This window comes from Macadamia integrifolia, chromosome 3 (genome assembly GCF_013358625.1).
Source record: "Macadamia integrifolia cultivar HAES 741 chromosome 3, SCU_Mint_v3, whole genome shotgun sequence".
Taxonomy (NCBI): domain Eukaryota; kingdom Viridiplantae; phylum Streptophyta; class Magnoliopsida; order Proteales; family Proteaceae; genus Macadamia; species Macadamia integrifolia.
The window spans coordinates 141,611-163,058 of record NC_056559.1 but is presented as its reverse complement, the minus strand read 5'-3'; the positions used below and the strand labels follow the sequence as shown (position 1 = coordinate 163,058).

Genomic DNA, 21,448 nt, shown 5'->3' with positions numbered 1-21,448 from the left:
CGAATCAAAACTAGACCAAAAACCAAAACCAACCCGGTTATAAATCGATTTAAGAAACCGAAGGCAAACCGAAACTAAACTGCACCGAAACCGAAATCGAAACCAAACCGAAACTGGAATTTCCTTATTGGTTCGGTTTCGGTTTCAACTTTTCCACACCGAAACCGACTCAACCCGGACCGACCGATTGACACCCCTACGCGCAGCCGAGGTCTTCAGTCACCATAGCTCACTTGCCTGTCTTTGCCACCTGGACTGATTCTTAAGCTTTCTCTGCTTTGTTTCAAAGAACCCAGCTTTCCCTGTTTAAAGTTCTGTGAATAGAAGTAGAGAAAGGGTAAAAAGAAAAAGAAAATAAAAGGCAACAAAGAGAATAAGAGAGAGACTGACGATTTGAATGAAGGTCAAGTAGGACCATTAATCTGTAAAACAAACCTGAGAATTGAAAATATCTGAGGGGGCCTTTCTAGGCATGGAATGAAAGATTTTGCAGAATTGGTTGAAACCAACCATTAATGATTGAGTTTCTATAGAATGATTTGGAAATTTGGGGTGGTGGTGGTGGTGATCCATTTATGTTCAAATCTCAAATGTATTCTCTCTTTTAATCCTGCCAACTATTGACCAACCATCTCACTTCTAATCTTTACTTTCCAATACACACCATTACCATTTCTCAGCTTTTACCATCTCAGGTTTTCCCCAAAGGTTGCAGACGTTCCATCTTGATATTCAAAAAGGGTTAGATTCTGTAAAATGTGGACTTTATGTGGTAGTAGGTTTAGATTTGATGGCTATTAATTTGATCTTGCATTTGCGTTTAAACCCACCGTGAGAGCACAGACCAGAACCTCCCCTTTTAGAAGATCAGAGCGAGAAAATTAAGTAGAAGGAGCTTCCACCGAGAGCTTCTCAATCGTATGCAAACAACCTTCTATTCTACCGAGCTTGGATGAAAGCCCAAACCAGAACCTCTCCTTCATTTAGCAGCGAGGGTGTAAGAGACGGAGAGAGCCGTTTGAGAGAGAGAGAGTACCGTGAGTTTTAGATTTCCTTGAGAGACCTAATTCAAATCACTCACCGGTCTGGTTTGAACCTTCAAATGGATCGATTCAGTTTACTTTAAATCAGCTTTTGGTGAAGAATCAACCAAGAACTCATCTGGACTGTTCATTAAAAGTTGGACACGTGTTGAGTTCTGCACATAGAATAACATGAATTGCACAATATGAGAATTGTAGAGGATTTTTATCCCATCTTACAACGTATCCTTGATCAGGCCGAATTCACCATTTTTTTTTTTTTAAGACAAGTCAAGTCATGTTTTCCAACTATGAACATAAAAAAGATATAACATCCAAGATTTTGCAAGTACTCACGTTCAGTAGACAACGAGTGTAGTGCATAAGTAAACTATTGCAAGGTCATAGATCAACTAGCTCTCGTTTGTCAAGGGATGACTACTACATGAGCTTGAAAGTTAAGAACAGAACAAGCTACGTCTCTTTTCCGACCCACTCTAGCGAGAACACTTCTTTGATGCCGAACTTTATAAGAGTGCTCTACAACCAAATTGTAACGTTAGTGGCTTAGCTTTGGTTAAACCTCGTTTTTTTCTATTTTTCTGCGATTCCTTACAATCAAGCTAGTTATCGAAAGAAAAAAAAAAAAAAAAAAAGGCCTATAACTTGTTTCACATTATCACTAGATCAAGTTTTCCTTCACCCACATTATAGAGAAAATCTCTTCAGTCACATAATCTGATCCTTTGATCAAATGGTATTTCAGACATTCAAGGATATACAAAGAGTCAATGACAAGACTCACTATTTCAAAAGTTCAATCATTGTGTCAAATAACGAGTTCAATCATTCTGTCAAATAACGATAGATGAAAAGATTTTTCATCCTAGGTCGTTCATTTGCCTTGTATGATACGACTTTGATATGGTGATAAGCTGAGTCTAACCAATTGTGGTTACACAAAGCAATACTTTTTTTTTCTTAAATGTTGGTCTGTTTGTGTTTCTCTCCCTCTCTCTTTCTACGATGGTGAGGACTGAGTCACTGAAGATGGCAACAACTCAGTTTTTTGACTCGGGGAAACTCACTGTTTAGGAATCAAGCAATGGTTCTCTTGTAGCCAAGTCTTAGAAAAATCCCAGGAAATGACCATAAAATCAATTTTATTTCAGAGGAAAAAAAAACTATAACTTCACCCAATTCAACTCTTTCATTTTGGATTATATCATCCCAAATGGACTCTTAGCCTTGTATGTGCATGTAAGGTCATTATCCCCTCGCCCACTCGGATATGTATTAAGGCTATGATGATCGAAAACAAGCAAGACAAGGAACCTAATCCGCATAAGACGATACAGGGGGATCAATTGCTTACAAATCGTGATGCTCATAAGCCGCCAGCCCAGCCATGCCTTGGGCCACAAGGAAGTTCAGAACGGTCCAATTATAGAAACAAAAAATCTAAAACGATGCAAAAAAGAATGAAAATCACAAACTATCACACTATGCAACAATTTACATGGTTCAAAAATGTTGCCTACAATCGAGATGAGAAATGTTGCAATATCAATGGAGAATACGATTACAGACACTTATCTTCTCAACTCATATTACAAAGAATAAACACATTGCTGCAACTTTATAGTGAAACCTATGTGAACACACATTAACAAAACGCAAGCAATGGACTACAAGACAGTGTAACCCCAACACCAAGCTCCAACACAGCCTTGGGAGTCTAATCTCTGAAGTCTGATTTCAAGGAGTTGGTTAGAAGTGGCCGGGGCAAGGGGGTTGTTTCTTTAAGTTGAACTTTCCTACAACGGCGGCTCGTCTATGAAATGAGATCACTGGTTAGAAGGTGATTAACGGAGGTTTTGTCAATACCAATCAATATAATCAATCACCAGAGGGAAAAGGAAATGGAAAAATGGTGGTCAAAATCAGCTCAGAGCTTACAATATCTACAATTAAACCACACTACAGGTTTTATCACAAACTTGTTAGCTCATAGAGATGAACATGGATGAGCAATTTCTAATCTGCAATAATATCACAGATCAAAAATCTATAGCCAGAGCAAAGAATTGTAGTTTCTTCAAACTTGGAACCTGTTAGCAATTTCTAATTTGTAAGAACAATCCAACATATATTTGGCATGAAACAATGTGATATCAAATCATCCAGCCCACAAAATGCAAAATATTTATGGACATCCATAACAAGTTAACCTATAATCTTCAGATTAAACAATGATAATCGGCGCAGAACAGAGCACAAGAGGAAGAAATCATCAAGAACCAAATTCACAGAGACTACACTACGAATGGAGCTACAATAGCAGCCAATATCCATGTAGTCTAACAAGATAAATAAGGACAATCGAAGAATGAGGACGAAGTTTTTCACATCATACCAACCATCCTAATTCATTGTTCCTGATTTCGAGCTAATAATTACTGTCAAAACTTCCAAATAACTTCAAAGTGTTGAATTAGCAACCTTACCAGCTAAGAGTTAAATTAAACTCAGGATCATAAACGATTGAAGAAATATAATTTCACACTGCAAGATATAACATTTAGCATATCATTTCACATTTCTAAAGCCACAAATAATCAAGAACTGAAGCTGAAAAGTTTAATATATAGTGAAGGGATTGGAAGGAGAAAGGGGAAGAAAAGGATAGGATTATTCATCGACTTGCACAGAAAACTGAAAAGGAAAAAAAAAAAAGGAAGGGAAAGAGAGGGAGTAAAAAGATTGTTAATTCTTGGTAGGTACCAAGGGAATCCGGCAACCTAGTAGAGCTTGACGTTCATGAAATCTCCTTTTAAGATAGGTTTCGAGGATCTCCATGACCGAGATGAATCGCTTCATCTCCTCTAAGCGGCGGGTTAGTTCTGCTTCTCGAGCTCTAGCTCGTTCAAGACGAGCTTCGGTCTCCGCTAACCGACCTCTAAGAGCTTCCACCATTGCGTTCTCATCGGCCGATCGAGCTCTAGATGCGATTAGTTCTGAGATTGACAACGATCGCTGCTGATCGAAACACATCTTGAAACCCTAAACTAATACTTTTTGTTAATCTCTTTTTCCCAATTGATGATCGAAATGGACGGAGAGGAACGCCAGATAACTACGAATGGAATCGAAAACGAACCAGCACTTAAGAAATACAGATAGAGACGACGCAGAACGAACGAACGAGCGAGGGAGACAGAAGGTTGAAGCCTTGGAAGGTTGTCTGTCAAGAGGAAAGCGGAATGGGGCTGAGGGAGTGGGACGAAGGATTCGATCTCTTTTTTTGTCTCTTTAATAAGGGAATGGATTGATTGAGGGATGGATAATGGATGCCGTATTTTTCACCTTTCTACGCTCTACGTCTACGTATGCACCAATGAGTGGTATAAAAATGCAAAACCAATGTAATATTATCCTCTCCCATCGATTTTTTATTATTATTATTTTTTTTTCTGATTGATTTTAAATGACTATTTTGGTTTGAGTTTTGGATTTTGGTTACACTACTAAATTGACACCCTTATGTGGGTTCATGTAAATGATATGATTTTCTAACACTGGAGTGATAGGGACCTTCTCCCATAATATAATTAAGGTCGTGATGAATTGGGTTTGGAGTACATGCCAATGGCTGAAATCCACCTCTCATTTTTCTTTTAGAGTTTCCCTTCACCCATGGGGAATAAGGAATTCTTTCATCGATCGGTGTGATTGTACTTTCCTTCAGCTATTGTGGATGTACTTTTCTTTTCTCTTTTACATTTTCTCCCCCTCCCCCTCTATGGAGCCAATCCTCAAAAGAAGGTCTATTTCTCTTTCTAGTTATCTTGCCTTGGGATGGATACTATTTTTGCCTACTCTTGCATATGGGAAACCATCGTCCATGAAATCTTAGCAACCAAACATTCCATGACAAGAAATCGGTAGGATGGACAAAATGTTTCCTCATACATGTTCTTTGTTTCCCTTCCCATCACCACCACCATCATTTTGGTCATGTGATTAATGATCAACTAGTAGTTGGGGATCTAGCTCCTCTCCTAAGCAGTGATCACACAAGTCTTGCCCATAGCTACATGGGCGATCAATAGATGTCCAAGTGTTTATCCAATGGCTCTCGACATGACGTTCCTGGTCAATAAAAGCACAACCGTTAGATCCATTGTTAGCAAGAACGCGTTTAAAACTCCGTCTTAAACACATTCTCTTTTTTTACCATTTAAAACATGTTTTTCCATATGCTTCTCAAAGATACGGGAAAAAATTGCAAACGGTAAGCATTCACGTTCTAAACACTTTTAAAACACGTTCCCTTTTTTGGCTTTTTTAAGACTTGTTAAACATAATGTCTACTTAATTGATCATATCTCTCTCTCTCCTGAGCTCTGATCAACCTGATTCTTTTGCCAACTTGAAACTAACTCAATAACCTATATTTCTTATGATATCACATTCAACTCAATATCAATGTATGGACCTCGATATTGAAATGCAAAATGATGCATTTGCTGAAAAAGTTTTTTTTTTTTTTTTTTTTTTAACCAAGGTGTCCGGGCCAGCTTACGTGCACCTCGACTAATCCTTAGGGAAACTAGCGCAACAACCCACAGTCATGATCTCCACTTAAATCATAGATGCACAGATGGAGAATCAAACTTGAGACCGTGCACCTATATATACAATCACCAATTCGACCTAACCATATGAGTAACCCACAGATGGGTCTGAACAGTGTTTATAAAGTAATGACTCCCACCTCAAACTAAACATACATTACTCCAAGAATGTGTTGACTATGTTCACAACAACGAACAACATTATGGAGAAACTACATCGCTCAATAAGACTTGAACATGTGTGGTTTATGAATTTATAATTAGTGTTGGATGATGTTCAATTATATGTCATAAAACTTATAATGAGACATGAGATATATATGCATTAGTGTTAGTTACTATAGTTCTTTTGAACATTAGATGCATTTATTCATGTAATAATTCATTAATTTATATGAGTGCAATCACCGCTCAAGAGAGGAGGCGGATCCCTGTAGTTAGTGGTAGAGATGTTAGGCATCATAGTTGGGTTTGTCGTATTGGATATTTTCAGGGGCAAGTCAAAAGCACATTTAACGGAAGTGACTCTTGTTGTCGTGGTGGTAGTTGAATGTTGGCATAAATCCAGGATAGATTTATTGTTCAACTCTACCATCATGACATAGGGAGTAGAGGTGTCGAATGCTTACCCCAATTGGTAGAATTGATTGATTAAATTATGTCATCAGACTGACTGATTAGCAAAGGCTGTTAAAGTTTCTTTTTTAAGTTTGAAATTTTTCATTTCTCTTTCCTTTTCGATTCTCCTTGCAAATTGCAACCAAACATAACTAAAAGATTTTATATATGTAAATGTATTGAAAATGTGAGCAGCATATCTAGCGACAATCATGAAACAAGTAAACCTATTTATTAATACACCCTTCCAATGGTAGGTCAAATATGTGACACATGATCTTCATTTTTATTTTTTATTTTTTTTTTAGGTAAATGATGTATGGCCAATTTGATGAGCTAGACTTTATTGATAGATAGACCTTGAGGTCTCTTAACCACCTGTAAGAAAAGTTCACCATGAGAAAAGTTTGCAAAGTGTAAACAATGGTAGATTTTTTTTTTATAGGTGATACAGAGGGTGTATAAATTATAGAATTGATTTTAATATTATAAATGTACTTATACGTAAACATTGTTGTAACCCGGCAGTTACTGAGAGGGGGTGAATTAGTGAGTATAATTCTGATCCCCAAAATCTGTCTGATATCTGACACGGCAAACCCTGATACACTTATCCTTGTAACTGTCTATACACAGTTGTATGCACACTCAGCCTCTTATAGGCACTTATAAGTGTGCACACTCATTCGGCATTCAACACTTCAATATATATAATCCAAACAATAAGCACACCCATAACACAGGGTTTTTACGAGGTTTGACAAATTGCCTACGTCTCTGAAGTAGTGCCCGTAAAGGCTTCGTACCTACTAAATACACTACTTTTGACTGCATCCACACTCAATTTTCTCAAGTCAAAGCTGAGATGACACTCGTAGTGCTGATAATGTATAACACCTACTACATGAGAGCACCCACTCTCAGTATTTAGCACCAACTAAACACTCAATAAAGAATACAGTAAATTTGGGCTTATATCAATGCCACACAGTCAAGCCTTACCTTGCCTAGCATATGCATCCACAACTAGCTAGCATGCTTACAGTTCATCCACGACTAACCTAGCATGTATACAATTTATCAACAACTAACCCTAACATATATATATCATTATGCATGCAAATAATGTAAATCTAAGGTTAGAAAATCTCACAACCGGTTGCATGGGATGATTGAGAACTTGCACTGACAAGTTTGGTGTCCACACCTTCTCTCCCCTTTGGCTTCTTACTCTTTAAAGTAATCACAAGTAAACCCTCACTTGGTTTATTCTCTTCCTCTTTGGCTTTGAATCAATGCATCATCAGCACACATTAACCACCTCCTCAAACCTTCATTAATAGAGTAAACAAAACTCCCATTGAGCAACAAAATCCATTTATGGTTCTACCAACAAAGGGGGAAGCTCATCTCTTCGTTCTTCTTCTTCCCTTGGCTTAGAAATAAAATACCATTAATACCACTCAACTACCCTTCTAAGCCACTATTAATGAAGTGTAAAACAACTCACATGAAGCCTTCAAGCTTTTCAACTATCAACAATGGAGGGAGGAGATTCACACACAAAATTTGCACCTTTTACTCTTTAAAACCCTTATTTTTCACTTTCACTGTGTGGAGCTCGTAGTAATGAAGAATCTGCAATTTGGTTCACCCAAATCCGAGTTGAAATGAGGGAGATATGACTATTTGAAGTCAGAGCAATGAAATAACTTGAAATGGAATCTTTGTAGGAGTAGCGTAGGCTACACCGGTGGCGTGTGCAACAAAGTCACATATCTAACCATAGATCTCATCAGAAAGTAACTTTTAATATAAACCGTCCGATTTAAATAATGGACAAAAACCCATAGCCATTCGATGAGAATCTATATGACATCAGCGTGACATAGGCGATCAACGTTTACGTCAACGTTAGAATCGTTGTCGATGCACCATTGGCTAGTGCAGCACGTTTCACGATACACTGTCGGTTGGTTTTATTAAAGGTGCATTGATCTTGACCCTTAGATCGGAACCGATCTGATATAATTGTTTTAAATCAAGATATATAGAATCTTTATATAGTTTATGTGCACATGAGCTACACATGATCTAGACCCCACTTCTTTAAATCACGTACTAGCCCCTTGGCTTCTTATAATTACAATAAACCCTCAAAAAATTCAACCAAATTCTAAAACAACCCCCACTGGCCGAGCTCTTGTTGGTTTTCTGGTACGAATTTTCAAACTGGCTTTACAGAAACACAAGTAATTTTTTCATATGATTTTCAATCGAGACGAAACAAAGTGCATTGGAACCACAACTGGACGCTCTACAACTTTTCAGAAGACCTGATCATCTGACTCAACCATGCGAAAAGACCAAAATGCCCCTATACCTTTCCAATGATGCATATTTCTCATACGGAATTGGAACACGATAAAATCAGAACCGTTGAAAATATCAGATTTTTCTCATATCATAACATGGAGAAAAAGTCTTTATAAAAATTTCATCTTCAATGCTAAAATTGCCCCTGACTGTCATAAATACCGTAACTTTTTCATACTGTATCAGAATGCAACAAAAACAGATGCACTGGACTAGATACATTACAATCTATATTTTTCATGAAGAAACAGTATTCTAAAAATGTCATTTTCACTGTTTAAAATGGCCCCGAACCTAAATAGGCTAATTTTGCGAGTTTTGGCCCAAAAATCTACACCACCTACCATGGATGAATCAAACCATTCTATAAAACAACAAACATACATACCAATACATGTCAATATACAAAAAATTATTTAACCAAATTAAACTCTATGTAAATATATCTGGATACATGGCTAAGCCAAAGAATATTACTATCCAACCATGAAAATCTGCCACATCATCATTGATTTTGTGTGTGTGCGCGTGTGTTTTGATAGTACAACAGTGCCATCGCAATGCTAAATACTAATTTGGATCCTTATCACTCTAAAGGCTATGTTTGGTAATAAAAAAAAAAAGTAAAAAATACATAATATGACAAACAAGAATGATTATACAGTGATTTTTTATGTGTATCACTCTCTTTAAATTTAATTTTTTTGAATTTTTTTCTCTTGATTACCAAACATAGCCTTTGATATCAGGTTAGGTTTTTATAAAAAAAGGTACAAATTGAATTCAAATTAGACAGACTAAGTACATCAATAGAAACCCAAAAGTGGTCCAACCATATAAAAACTGAGACTAGCATAATAATAACCCAATAAGAAACCTAAAACCCAACAAACTCAGAAGTTTTCCTATTGATTTTCTCATGTGGAGATGTAAAACTGAATCCGGGCCGAACTGAACCTGATAATAACCCGATTACAAACCGATAGCGAAAAAGAAAAAGAAAAAAGGAAAAGAAACCAAACCAAATCGACCAATTGACACCCTAACCAGCTATGGGTATTATTGTAATTCAATATTTCTTGACTTTAACGACTCTGCACTCGGCGCGCCGTGGGGGAGTTGAATTTCTTGAGCCTTCCTCGACTCGCACAATCTCTACAGAGTCCAGAGTCCGTAGTCCAGAGAAATACCTCTCTCTCTCATGGAAGTACCTGAAGACACGGGCGCTGAGTCGGACAATGGAGGCCGTGATTCGATGCTCAACGTTTAGGCGTTCTGTTTCGGTTGTTGATTACTGAAGTTTCCCGGAGAATCTCCTCGTCGACGTGATATAGACCAAATCTCGGTTTAAAACCTTAAACCTCTGCTAAGGGTTTAGGGTTTTTGGTGATTGCAATTACGGAGTATGTAAGTGTAGAGAAACCATGATTGATACCAAGAAGAAGACGAAGAAGGGTTTTATCAGAGAAGAAGATGTATCTCTGATTCTGCAGAGGTAATCTTTAACCTATCTGATTTCGTTTTCGTTTGTTTTGAATGAGACTTTTTTTTTTCTTTCTGATAGTTTAATCTATTCTTATTTTTCTCAAGCTAAAATCTAAGTTAGTCTGAATCATCAAAATTTGGGGCTTTCAGGATACATTAATACTGCACTTTTTGGGGGGTTTTTGTCGAGTTTTATGGTTAAATTGGCTTAGACCACTCGTGCAATCCTTGAGCTTTCAGTTTGATCGTCTATTTGCGTTGCAAGTATGTTGATAGATATGTTGATGTGCTTCTTTTGTTGAGTAGGTATACGGCAACGACGATTATTGCTTTAATCCAAGAAGTTGCTCAGTTTGCTGATGTGAAGATAGATTGGAATTCACTGGTGAAGAAGACATCTACAGGGATTTCCAATGCACGGGAATATCAGATGCTATGGCGTCATTTGGCCTACAGTCATACACTGCCGGATAAGTGTGAAGATGGATCTGAACCTTTGGTTAGTTGGGTTAGAATCAATATTTATTTCCATTGATAGAGTTAGATCTTGATTCTGCTTTAGAGTATGTTCCTATTTTGTTTCTGCTTGAAAATAGGAAATTAGGTTTACTTAGCAAGGTTTAAGATCTTGCTCTCGCCCCCCCCATCTCGCTGATCCAAGATCTCGCTAAGATCATGTATTTTTTCCCGGTCGACTCGATGGTTGGTCTCAGTGGCCATATGGTCTTTGTAGCACCTGAAACTTTGTATTTACCCTATTTTAGGCCATCTAAACACAATGAAAACATCAGTTTTTCAAAAATCAAATCGAAAATGGTATATTGACTTTGTACTCTATGTAAGTAGTCTCCGACTCTTCGGACCCAAGGCTAGTATGCTCTATTCCACAATCAACACATGACACAACATAATTATAATCATTTAAAAGACATCATAGATAATTACTTAATTGTTTAACATTGATGACTGATGAGTCACATTCAGATGCATTGTAAATTTGTAATGAAATAAGATAAGCCACATAGCAACATAAGGTCAGTGATATATGCATCATTTATTTAAATAAAAAAATAAATTTTAAAAAATTTAAAAACAGAAAAATATATTTCCGTCCATGAATCCGTTGATCAATGCTATATGCATCACATGTAAAAAAACAAGCCAATGTAAGATGATGTTTCCATGAAAAATGGGTTTGAGAAGATTTTTTTTTAATCTAAAATGGTTATTAAGAAGAAAAGTTACTCCAAATGTGGATGAGGAGGTAATATTCTGTACTCTTTAAGCTTTAATGAGTGTGGGAATGGAGATCCTCAAGAAAAAACAACAAAATCCTTGCTCCTTAGTGCTTTTTCCTCAAAAAAGTAGAGGGGGGTGAGATTTGGCAAGATTTCGAGATCTCGGTCGAGTTTTTGTACAATTTATAACTTGCCATGCATCTCGTCTCGCCTTTTTGGAAAAAAAAAAAACGAGATATTAGCGAGATCTTAAACCATGAATTTTAGACTTTAAATATCAGCTTGTACCCAACGATTTAGTTGGATTTTGAAGAATTGAAGATAAAATGAAGTCTTGGTTTGAGACTGGTTGCCTTGAGCTTCGTGCACCTTTTTCTCCTCTAATTTTCTTCTCTCCTCTACCCCCTATTCTATTATTCCTCTTTCTATTTCGTTTCTGGTTTTTTCTGCTGTTTTCTTTCCTCACTTGTGAATCTGCTGTTTTGGGCCGTACATCACAGCCCAAAGAATCAAAGGGATCTTCCCCGGCACAACTTCTTTTAGCTTCAAACTTGGGGGCTAGCTTCACCTCAGCAAGGTTACCCAACTGCTGGTTTTTCTTGGCCAGAAACAGCCTCTTCTGTGAGCTAATACTCCACAACCATACCTGGAATACTGTTCATCGCTGGACCTGAGTTGCAGGTGCAACAGCTCCCCTTTGTCTGCTGTTTTGTGGCACCTACCTGTTGGATTCAAGAAAGCACTGGGTGCTTAGCCTGTGCCTGAAAGTTCATGCTTGATCGATATGAATTGAAGAAGCTCTCTCGAACTGAAACTCTTCCCATTTGTCTGTCCTGTTTTGGTCCCAATGAAGAAAACAATACTTCTATCATGAGTTGATGTTTTAATCTTAAATTCTGTTTTCCCATTAAACCCCCTTTTATATCTTTTATTGTTTCATGCCCCATAAGCTTAATTTGCTTCCTAGCTTATCCTACCAAATAAATGCTAATCACCTATATGTCCATCCCATACTTAGCTATCTAGGCCCCTACATACTCTGTTTATTTACAAACTTGCCACTCCTTATTAGGAACACTTAATTATTTACAAGTTTACCATTCCTTTCTAGACTCCATCTATTTACAGAATTGCCATTTAGATTTCAACTTTAATTATCTATTATTTTGTGGGCCCATAAGCAATCTAATTCCGGTTTTGGAACCCGGATCCGCATCAGTAAGGTTCTAGGAGATTCAATTGTTTTCACCTAACAAGATCGCTTATTTGCGGCACCTTTAATATAGCTCCTTTAAGATAAGTCATTTTAAGCTTATTCTGGAATTTTCAGTCTCTATATAACTATATTTAATATCAGAAAGGTGGAACTTGATGTTTGTTCCTTATTTATCTGTGATAAGTCAATGAATTTACGGATGATTTTTTTTTTTTGGGTACAAATATTTGAGTGAGTTAGTTCAATAAATTTTGAAGTAAATTAGATTCAGAAGACATCCTTCCCTGCATTCCTGCCCTTCTTTTGCATCTGACCTCTATTTTAGGGTGATTAACTTGCTACTTTATGGGTGAGGTGAAGCTGTTTTAATTTGGTTGATGCTTATAATCTGCTTTCAGGATGATGATAGTGATTTAGAATACGATTTGGAAGCATTTCCCCCTGTTAATGGTGAAACAGCAATAGAAGCTGCGGCATGTGCGAAGGTAAGAACTTCAACTGTATTAGCATGAATAGTTGAAGCCATTCTGAAGATCCGCTTGTCATATATTTGATGTGCATAAAATGTTCGTAGTTAACATTCCATGTTCTAGGCATGTTTGTGGCACATCTAAGCCATCTTCGTAGGTCTATCTACTAATGATTACCCTATATTTACTCTACATACTCCTTCAAGACATGAACTGCATATATGTGAGGTATCAGTTTTCCCCTTGTTTGTTGATGCTACCGATCTTTTAACATCATTTTGGCTTTGCAGGTACTGACTGCTTCTGGTTTGCCAAGTGACTCTGGTCTCCCAAACCAATCAACTGTAGAGGCCCCATTGACCATAAATATACCTAATGGAGCCAACATTACTGTTCCAGTTTCTGTCCAGAAACAACCTTTGCCAACAGTTACAACTGCAGAGGGATTGGATGGAAATGGATCAGCTAGTGTTAGCATGCCTGCACGAAGAAAGAGGAAATTATGGACAGCAGAGGAGGATATGGAACTGATAGCTGCTGTGCAGAAATGTGGTGAAGGCAACTGGGCAAACATCCTCAAAGGAGACTTCAAGGGTGACAGAACTGCTTCACAGCTATCTCAGGTTTCCTTTCCCTTTAGCTTTGGTTGACCAGTTTCTTTCTCCGTTTTAATGTGTAATTGATTATTATTATTATTTTATAATTAAGCTTTGGCATTCTCTAGAGGAGGGAGTTGTCCTTTTGAACTACTGAAGCTCATGTTGCCAAATCTGCTGGTTGCATGTACTATTCCATTTAGGGATGTAACCTGGTCTGGGTCTGAGACTCTGAGGCGTGATTAACCCATCTGGAAATTGATTGATTGGTCTGGCTCCCTTTACAGGTGGGCCTCTTGGTAGAGAATGGATAGTAAAATTCGAATTTGATTTGGATTCATATTTGTTTATTCAGATATTAATCTGGATATTTGGACATTGGATTTGGATGCCTTTTGTCAGCTGGATGGTAATCGGATATGAATTTGGATATTGATGTATCCGCTTCGATTATATCTGCTCCGATTATAATTTAGTTGTAAATATAATAATGTAAGAATTTATGCTTAATGCTTACTATATGGGAAAATTCTGGGAAAATTCTGTACACACTAGCTGGATGTAATGGAATCTTATATGTTAGCGTCATTTTGACCATTGGATGGAATATAATGCATCTTTTAACCATCCATTCCATTATTGATGCATTGGTCACGATCCACTGCCACTGCGTGGTGTCTCCTCTCCCTCCCCATGCACCGACCCCAACCCCAACCCCTGATCCACCCCTTCTCTGCAAGTCTGACATGCATGTCCCCAACCCTCTGTCCCTCATGCTGCTCCCTTGCTAGCCGCCCCCAACCTCTGCGTGCACCCTCCCTACTAGTTGCCAAACCACCCCGGCCCTGGTGTGAGCTTCCAGCCTCAATACAGAATGGAGAGGACTGACCAGTTAAGACATTAATTGATCGTAATCTGAAGAAGACTCTTTGTGATGTAGATGCACATTAAGGAAGGAAATATGAGAGGAAGAAGGGTCCAGCCTTAGTCCACCTGAGTGGCTAGGGTCCAGCCAAGAAGCCAGTCGAACCCCTACTTGGTCCACTTGAGTGGCTAAGTACAAATAAGGGCTAATTGAGCCCATCGGCTAGGGGAATAATTAGTAGTTGTTTTAATTAATTAGTGCGCCATTGGGCCCATCGAGTTGAGTAAGTGGTATGTCGAGTCCAAATTGTCTTAGGACTCTATTTGTTTTCCACATAGGTTTATTATTCCTTGTCCAATTTTGAATCCTAGTTGTAGTAGGAGTGTCTAGTCCTATTGGGAAACTAGCTCCTAGTTGAAGTAGGAGTGTCTAGTCCTATTGGGAAACTAGCTCCTAGTAGTAGTTTGATTGCTATTTTGCTTTATATAAATAGAGGAGCCTATGTACTCATAATTTCATATTTGAATAAAGGGAATTGCAGTCATTATGTTAGAACAACTGGGATAGTTGTGGGTGAGGAACCCTGGCCGAGACAGCCACTCCTCCCCCACATTCCCTTACCTCTCCTCTTATTTTCTGCAGTTAAAATTCTGTTTCTGTTCATTGATTACAGCAGCTATTAATCGTAGAGAATTCAGACCTGTCCTTGCAAGATCGACCATCAAGAACTGCCCATTCTTGAACCAATCGATCTCTTCTTTTGGCCAACTCTGAGGTCTGATCTGCGAGGCTTTTTAAGGACTGGTTCAACTATTCAAGAGGGCCACTCGATCTCTGTTGGGAAGCCATCAGCTGCTGTTCACTTCTGGTTTTTCTGCAGTTCTTGATTTTCTTTCTCCTAGGTCAGAAATCAAGAACCTTCATAATTCCATAACCAGCCGTCAGAAGCTCTTCATATTTGGGGGTTTTTGTACTCTTGGTGGGCCCTACAATCGATCAAATTTGCAGCTCAATTGGAGCCCTACAGGCCTGGCCGCACCTCTCTTTCCAACTTTTGGGTTGGTTTTGCTCCTGTATGGGTATTGTATCCTTGGAGGTTTATTTGATGGTCTTATTTCTTTGTTTCTTGTTCCCATTTGTATTGTTTGGGGTTATAAATTGCTGGGGTAGTTCCTTGTAATCTGCTCCTGCATTACCTTGTTTTCCCTTCTTTCCCCAACATAGAGGACAGCTTCCGAGTGTGACGTTTTCTATTGATTTGTACCCAAGTTAGTTTCCTTTGAGTCAAAAGTGCTAAGCAGAGTCCCCCCTTTTTTTTAATGTCAAAATCAGTCTCTATTCTGTGTGCAATTTCTCCTCCTAATTACTTCAGGTCGTTGGATATTGTGAGATGCTATAATTGGGACATTACCCACGATCGGTTTTTCTTCGCTAGTATGACACAGGCATGCTCTAATGCTCAGATTGTTCACACAGCGTGGGATGGAGGGGTTGGCGAGTCTGTGAGGGGTAGAAAGGGTGGCCACGAGATGGGATATTGTGGGAAGAGGGAGGGGTTAGGGCAGGGGAGAGAGGAGCAGCACTGAGGTGGGTTGCAGCGGCGAACGAGGAGAGGTGGGGTGGGGGGGAGAGACAGAAAGGGTGTAGTGCAGTGGACTGGTGGAGTGAATGGGATTGCAACAACTAATGGATTTAACGACTGAGATGTAAAGAGGAGGATCCAACGATTAACAATGTGCTAGCGTGTAATATTCCATTACAGAATGCTAATGTGTAGATCCCTCTCTCATATTTTATATTTAATTATATTTTCATAAAGTAGAAATAATTGTGTATTTGAACCCTTGGCGGATATGACTTTTATTACATATATGAAATATTGGTCGTATATCAGATTGAATGCTAATTGGATATGAATTTGGGTATTGGTGTCTGCTCCTTATTCGCTCTTTTTACATCCTACCTCTAAGAAGGAAACAAACAATCACAAAATTGTGTTTCTCTAGGTTTCTTCTGTGTAATTGTATATCTAGAGTATTCAGGTATCTATGTAAGCCAATTTGTCAGTGGTAAAATATTAACATCAAGAGTAAAAAATGGCAATATGATACACATCTATTTGCTTATTTGCCTGGTTCAGCTCCAATTATTAGTGTAAGAAGAGTACAAGCCTCTCACAGCTGATGAAACTACAGAAAAAAGGATCTCCAGAGTCTTCTAATATCCAACACCCACTGCCTCCAAATTATCTACAGATTTAAGCCCCAGTGAAACCCCGTTATTTATCTCTCCAGATTCTCCACATGATGGCAGCATGAACAAGAGCTCATTATATCCTACCCTTCTGAATGGAGCACCATTCCATCGACTCATATTCCTATTAAGATCTTCTAAACATGGCCTAGCAGACATTATTATCTTGAAACCAGTAGCTTCTTCCTTTCATGTGAATATGGACATTGGAGTACTCGATAACCAAAAAATTGCATCTCTCAAGCAGCATGGATGTATATTCATAAAGAATTAGTAGAAAGATGGAAGTCAACAAACAATAGGTGTAGCTCTAACCAAGAAATGCACCCAACACTCCCAAGTTTGGCTTACTGCGGAACATGATTTTTTTGGTTGTTTCCTTCCTTCAATTCATAACTGTAGTACTGAAAAAGAGATTGAATCACCATTTGGGTCCACAATCAAAATTCTGTTGTGGTTTTGTCAAAGGCTTTAAGCAGCTGATAAAGCAAGTTTGGTCAACGTGTCACCGTTATGTATTTTTTTACTTTTTAGTTCTTGTCCTATTATACTGTGTTGGTTCAATTTATCTTGTTTACTCAACAAGTCCTCGAGTCCAAAGCTCTGTGGTATCAAATCACCTGATGCTTTGTCTGTATCATGAAACTGATAAGAACATGTCTTGACCATTGTTGTACATATCCGTTGTAATCTAGCTCGGACAGGATGTCTGGGTCTGACCCAGATGACCCGGGTTCAAATCCCGGCGACGGAATTTGCAATGTTTCAACATTGATTTAGTAATCTGTGTTCAACCGTGATTTAGCAAGTTTTCTTTTTTTGAGTGTCTGTTAGTTTGGTAAACATTTTTAACTTTCTGAGCGAGGGTTTTAAAACTCAATATTGCATATTCTGGGTTCGGCCTGATCCAGATCAATATCAGACTAGGATGATCTGATCTGGGATAGCAGATTATGGTCCGTAATATATAAAATATGTATGTATTTTTTTTTTTCTTTTCTTTTGGGTGTGTGTGTGTGTCTGAATTGTTTGATCCAGAGTGATCTAGATTGATGTCACCCAGAACCGATCTGGACTATGGTACAAAGTTCTATATCTTTGTTCTGAATACAGTTCTGCTTGCTGTTTTGCTATCCTTGAAACTTTCCTTATGGTAGGCATGGTTAATGTTTGTTTTTCTTTTTACTAATTGTAATGGCATTATTCTGATTTTGCAGAGGTGGGCCATTATAAGAAAGCGCCAGGCGAACTCAAACTCGGGAGTGGTTAGCAACTCAGGTTCACAACTTTCTCAGGCACAGCTAGCAGCCCGTCGAGCAGTTTCCCTAGCTCTTAATATGCCATCCATCAATGGCTTATCAACAGCATGTTCAGTTGGTACGAATGATTTTCTTCTGTATACTCTACATTGAGAATTATAGCATTACTATGGACTTTATGTTGCATTGCTTTCACTGAAACTGAATTTTCCTTCATCTCATTGGTCCATACAATGTGGCCTACCATTGATATAATCTGAACTACTAATGAGGTAATCTAGTCTTCTCATATTCATTTAAAAAATTTGGACTATTATCTTGGTGGGGACCACCTTATGGGCTGTAGGCCATACAATTACCAACTAAACAACCTTAAAATTTGGGGGTTGAATATTACCAGATTTAGTGATTGGAAGGTTACCATTGTCTGACCTGTGTTATTTGCGCAAAATGATGGTCTTCCAATTTGAGGATAAGACACCAGTTGCCATGGGCATCTCATGTCAGAGCAACAAAAATCTGTCGTCATTTTTTTCAAAGGATAAAGTGCTGCAAGAGTTTCTAAATACCCAGATCTTTTAGATTTTAGCCAAATTAGTGGAAATGTCAAATTTGTGAGTTTGATTCTGTTCAAGTTGGATGGCTTATATTTTCTTTCCAGCTCTCTTGTATTTAGTTTACTGGATTCAACATTGATCAATCTTTATTTGATATGGGAACAGCTGCAATGAATTGCAACCCTCCATCCAGTTCCTCTTTGCCTCCTGCTTCAGCTGAAGCTTCTCCTGCTTCTAATGCGCCCATGGAAGCCAACACAAAATCTACAATTGTTAGTAGCTCTTCCCAGGCAAAACAGTCACAACAGCCACCCCATCAGACAGCTGGATCAATTCAGACAGGGACATCAAATCCCACACCAAGATCTCGAGTAACTTTGAAGAAACCATCAATTCCTCCAGTTAAGCCTTCTTTAGGTCCAAATCCTATGGTACAAGCCGCTGCAGTCGCTGCTGGAGCCCGGATAGCCACCCCTTCAACTGCTGCATCGTTGCTTAAAGCTGTTCAGTCAAAAAATGCAGTTCACATCAGGCCTGGAGGGAATTCTTTGATTAAAACATCAGTGGCTAGTGGTTCAAAACCATTGGCCACTAGTCACGCTGGGCCTCGTCCTACTGTACACTATATTAGGACTGCTACTTCATCAGCACAGCCAGCTAACCATAATGGCGTGTCACCAGCTACCCCTCTTCCTGGTAGCAGTCAACAAGCAAATGGTAATTCTTTTAGACCAACCATACCAACAGGTCAGCTTCCTCCAGCTAGCGCTGCCCCATCGTCAAATTTGATAGCACATCAGACGATGTCAACATCTTCTGTAGTGGTCGCTTCCAGTTTGGCTGCTGAATCCAAGAGTGATGATACTGCTCCAGATATGGGTGCTGGAACATTGTCCGAGGAAGATGTTAAAACTGGTGGAGAGTGTGAGTTTGACTCCAGCAATGTGCCTCTGGAGTCTCTTCAATACGATGAAGCAGCCTTTCCCAACTTGGAGGCAGTTGGTGAAAATCAAACAGTTGTGGTTGAGAATCTGAAAAATCCACAAAACCTGGATGCAGATGCAGATGACCAAATAGCTATAGTCGACAAACAAACTGATGAGTGCCAAAATGCAAGTGAACTAATGACTTCTTCACCGGTGACAGAAAGAAGTGAAAGCCAATGTATAGTTGAAGCAACTGGTGAGGATGAAATAATGATCGAGGAACAAACGGATGTGTCCAGCATAGTGGCAGGTGGGAGTGATGCAGAACACACTGTTATAGGAGCAAACGTCGAAGGAGATGATCCTACAATGGAGAAACCAAGTGAAAAGTTAGGTGAAAGTGATAATTTGTAACAAACCAACTGAATGGTGGGAAAGCAGGGTTTTGTATATGTGTTTAAGAAGGTTTTGGGGACTCAAAATCATGGTTTGGCATAATTCTTTGATTGCTACTCCATTTCCTGGCCTAGATCGTTTCGTTTCTTCTCTGCTTCTAATTTTGTTGGTGTAAAAACAGAAAGGGGAAAACAGGCTGCGCCTGGTTGTCACAGAAGTACGGTGATGGATATTGTCTGAAAAGAAATTTGAAAGTGTTCGATAACTTGGCTTACATCAAGGATCTGTTGTGACCGTTCCCAGGATGGGTTCTGGGAACTATGGCAACGGGTCCAATCTGAGGTGGGTTTACTGTCACAGGAAACTCGTTGATCATCTCAAATGCAGATCAAGATTTGAGCTGTTTTTGGTATGCATTCTCAGAATAGATTTCGGGTCTATGATGCAGTCTGAAGTGAGAAAATGGGAAGAATTGGGTTTCAGAATGTGTTCTAGACCTAGAATCTATTCCGAGAAGCATACCAAACACAACCAAGTAATGAAAAGCATTAAGGGAGTTTCAAAGGGAAGGGCCACACATTGTGATTCTTTTTTTTTTATGGCAAGGCACACATTGTGATTCCACATCAAATGAGATACCAACCCCTTAAAGGTCAGACTCAGATCTTAATAGGTTTTGGGCACCAGTATGATACCTTATTGCCAATCCCTAAATTTGATTGGTCAACCAAGTTGGAAACTACCCTTGGAATGAATTAGTTTCAATCTGGATTGCCAAAGCATACTTGGGTGTTCTTCACGCGTTGTGCTTCACAACTAATAAATCACTTCTGATGACCAAAAAAAAAAATCTGATCAACCCTATCAAAGATTTGACTTTATACCTAGGCTTTATAAATAACTCGGTTTGGCTGTGGCTTGAGCTTGAATCTATTTTTGAAGCCTTGAAGACCATGGTTTGTGCAGTTGGTTGGTATCACTGCTAGTAGATTGTAAGGTCCTAGAAGGTCATGGGATCCACTCTCCTATTTCCATCTTAGTGTAATAAGGTACCTTCATCCAAGCCCCCATATTCATAATTCTCTCTCTCTCTCTCTCTCTCTCTCTCTCTCTCTAGATGTTAAGGATGTTAACTCTGATCTTGGAACCTGATTAACCCTAAACCGAAGTTGACCATTTTAAATCAGATTGAACTAAATCGTTGATAATCGGTTCACTTATGGTTTTAAAGTCTAATAATTGGTTCAATTTTGATTATAACCAAGAAACTGTGGTTGCAAGCCAGTTAAACTGTTACACTAGTAGACCAATTCAATAGTATAATATCATGCTTCAATACAAGGAGAGAGAGAGAGAGAGAGATGGAGAGTCTCGACTCTCATCCTATATATTGTTCTCTCTCTCTCTTGCTCTCTTATCTTTCATCGACATTTTATTTCTCTCGAATTTGATCAACTTTCACTCTTTCAATGCTGAAATTCACAGATTTTTCAGCAATGCTTCTTCTATATGTTTCAATGGGGGGGGGGGGGGG

At 38.6% G+C, this 21,448-nt stretch overlaps 2 protein-coding genes and 1 non-coding gene across 3 annotated transcripts; 2 read left to right on the top strand and 1 right to left on the bottom strand.

Moving 5' to 3' along the window:
• Window positions 1–3,559: 3,559 nt before the first annotated feature.
• LOC122073174 (protein SKIP34) lies at window positions 3,560–4,326 on the bottom strand. The gene has a single exon (XM_042637712.1). It carries the CDS (start codon window positions 4,074–4,076, stop codon window positions 3,789–3,791), a length of 288 nt encoding a protein of 95 aa, XP_042493646.1. The 5' UTR covers window positions 4,077–4,326; the 3' UTR covers window positions 3,560–3,788.
• A 5,449-nt stretch (window positions 4,327–9,775) lies between these two features.
• LOC122074563 lies at window positions 9,776–20,179 on the top strand. The gene is made up of 6 exons (XM_042639438.1): window positions 9,776–10,148; window positions 10,445–10,637; window positions 12,991–13,077; window positions 13,353–13,685; window positions 17,994–18,153; window positions 18,758–20,179. Exons 1-6 carry the CDS (start codon window positions 10,078–10,080, stop codon window positions 19,930–19,932), a joined length of 2,019 nt encoding a protein of 672 aa, XP_042495372.1. The 5' UTR covers window positions 9,776–10,077; the 3' UTR covers window positions 19,933–20,179.
• Window positions 17,457–17,530, top strand: TRNAQ-CUG. The gene has a single exon. It is a non-coding gene; the product is annotated as a tRNA-Gln (tRNA).
• Window positions 20,180–21,448: the final 1,269 nt, after the last annotated feature.

Bases quoted from the DNA above. Each gene is read 5' to 3' on its own strand.
- LOC122074563 (XM_042639438.1), top strand. From the start codon at position 10,078: ATGATTGATACCAAGAAGAAGACGAAGAAGGGTTTTATCAGAGAAGAA. The intron at 10,149-10,444 runs GTAATCTTTAAC...TTTGTTGAGTAG, and splicing joins GTATCTCTGATTCTGCAGAG to GTATACGGCAACGACGATTA. The intron at 10,638-12,990 runs GTTAGTTGGGTT...ATCTGCTTTCAG, and splicing joins AAGATGGATCTGAACCTTTG to GATGATGATAGTGATTTAGA.
- LOC122073174 (XM_042637712.1), bottom strand. From the start codon at position 4,076: ATGTGTTTCGATCAGCAGCGATCGTTGTCAATCTCAGAACTAATCGCA.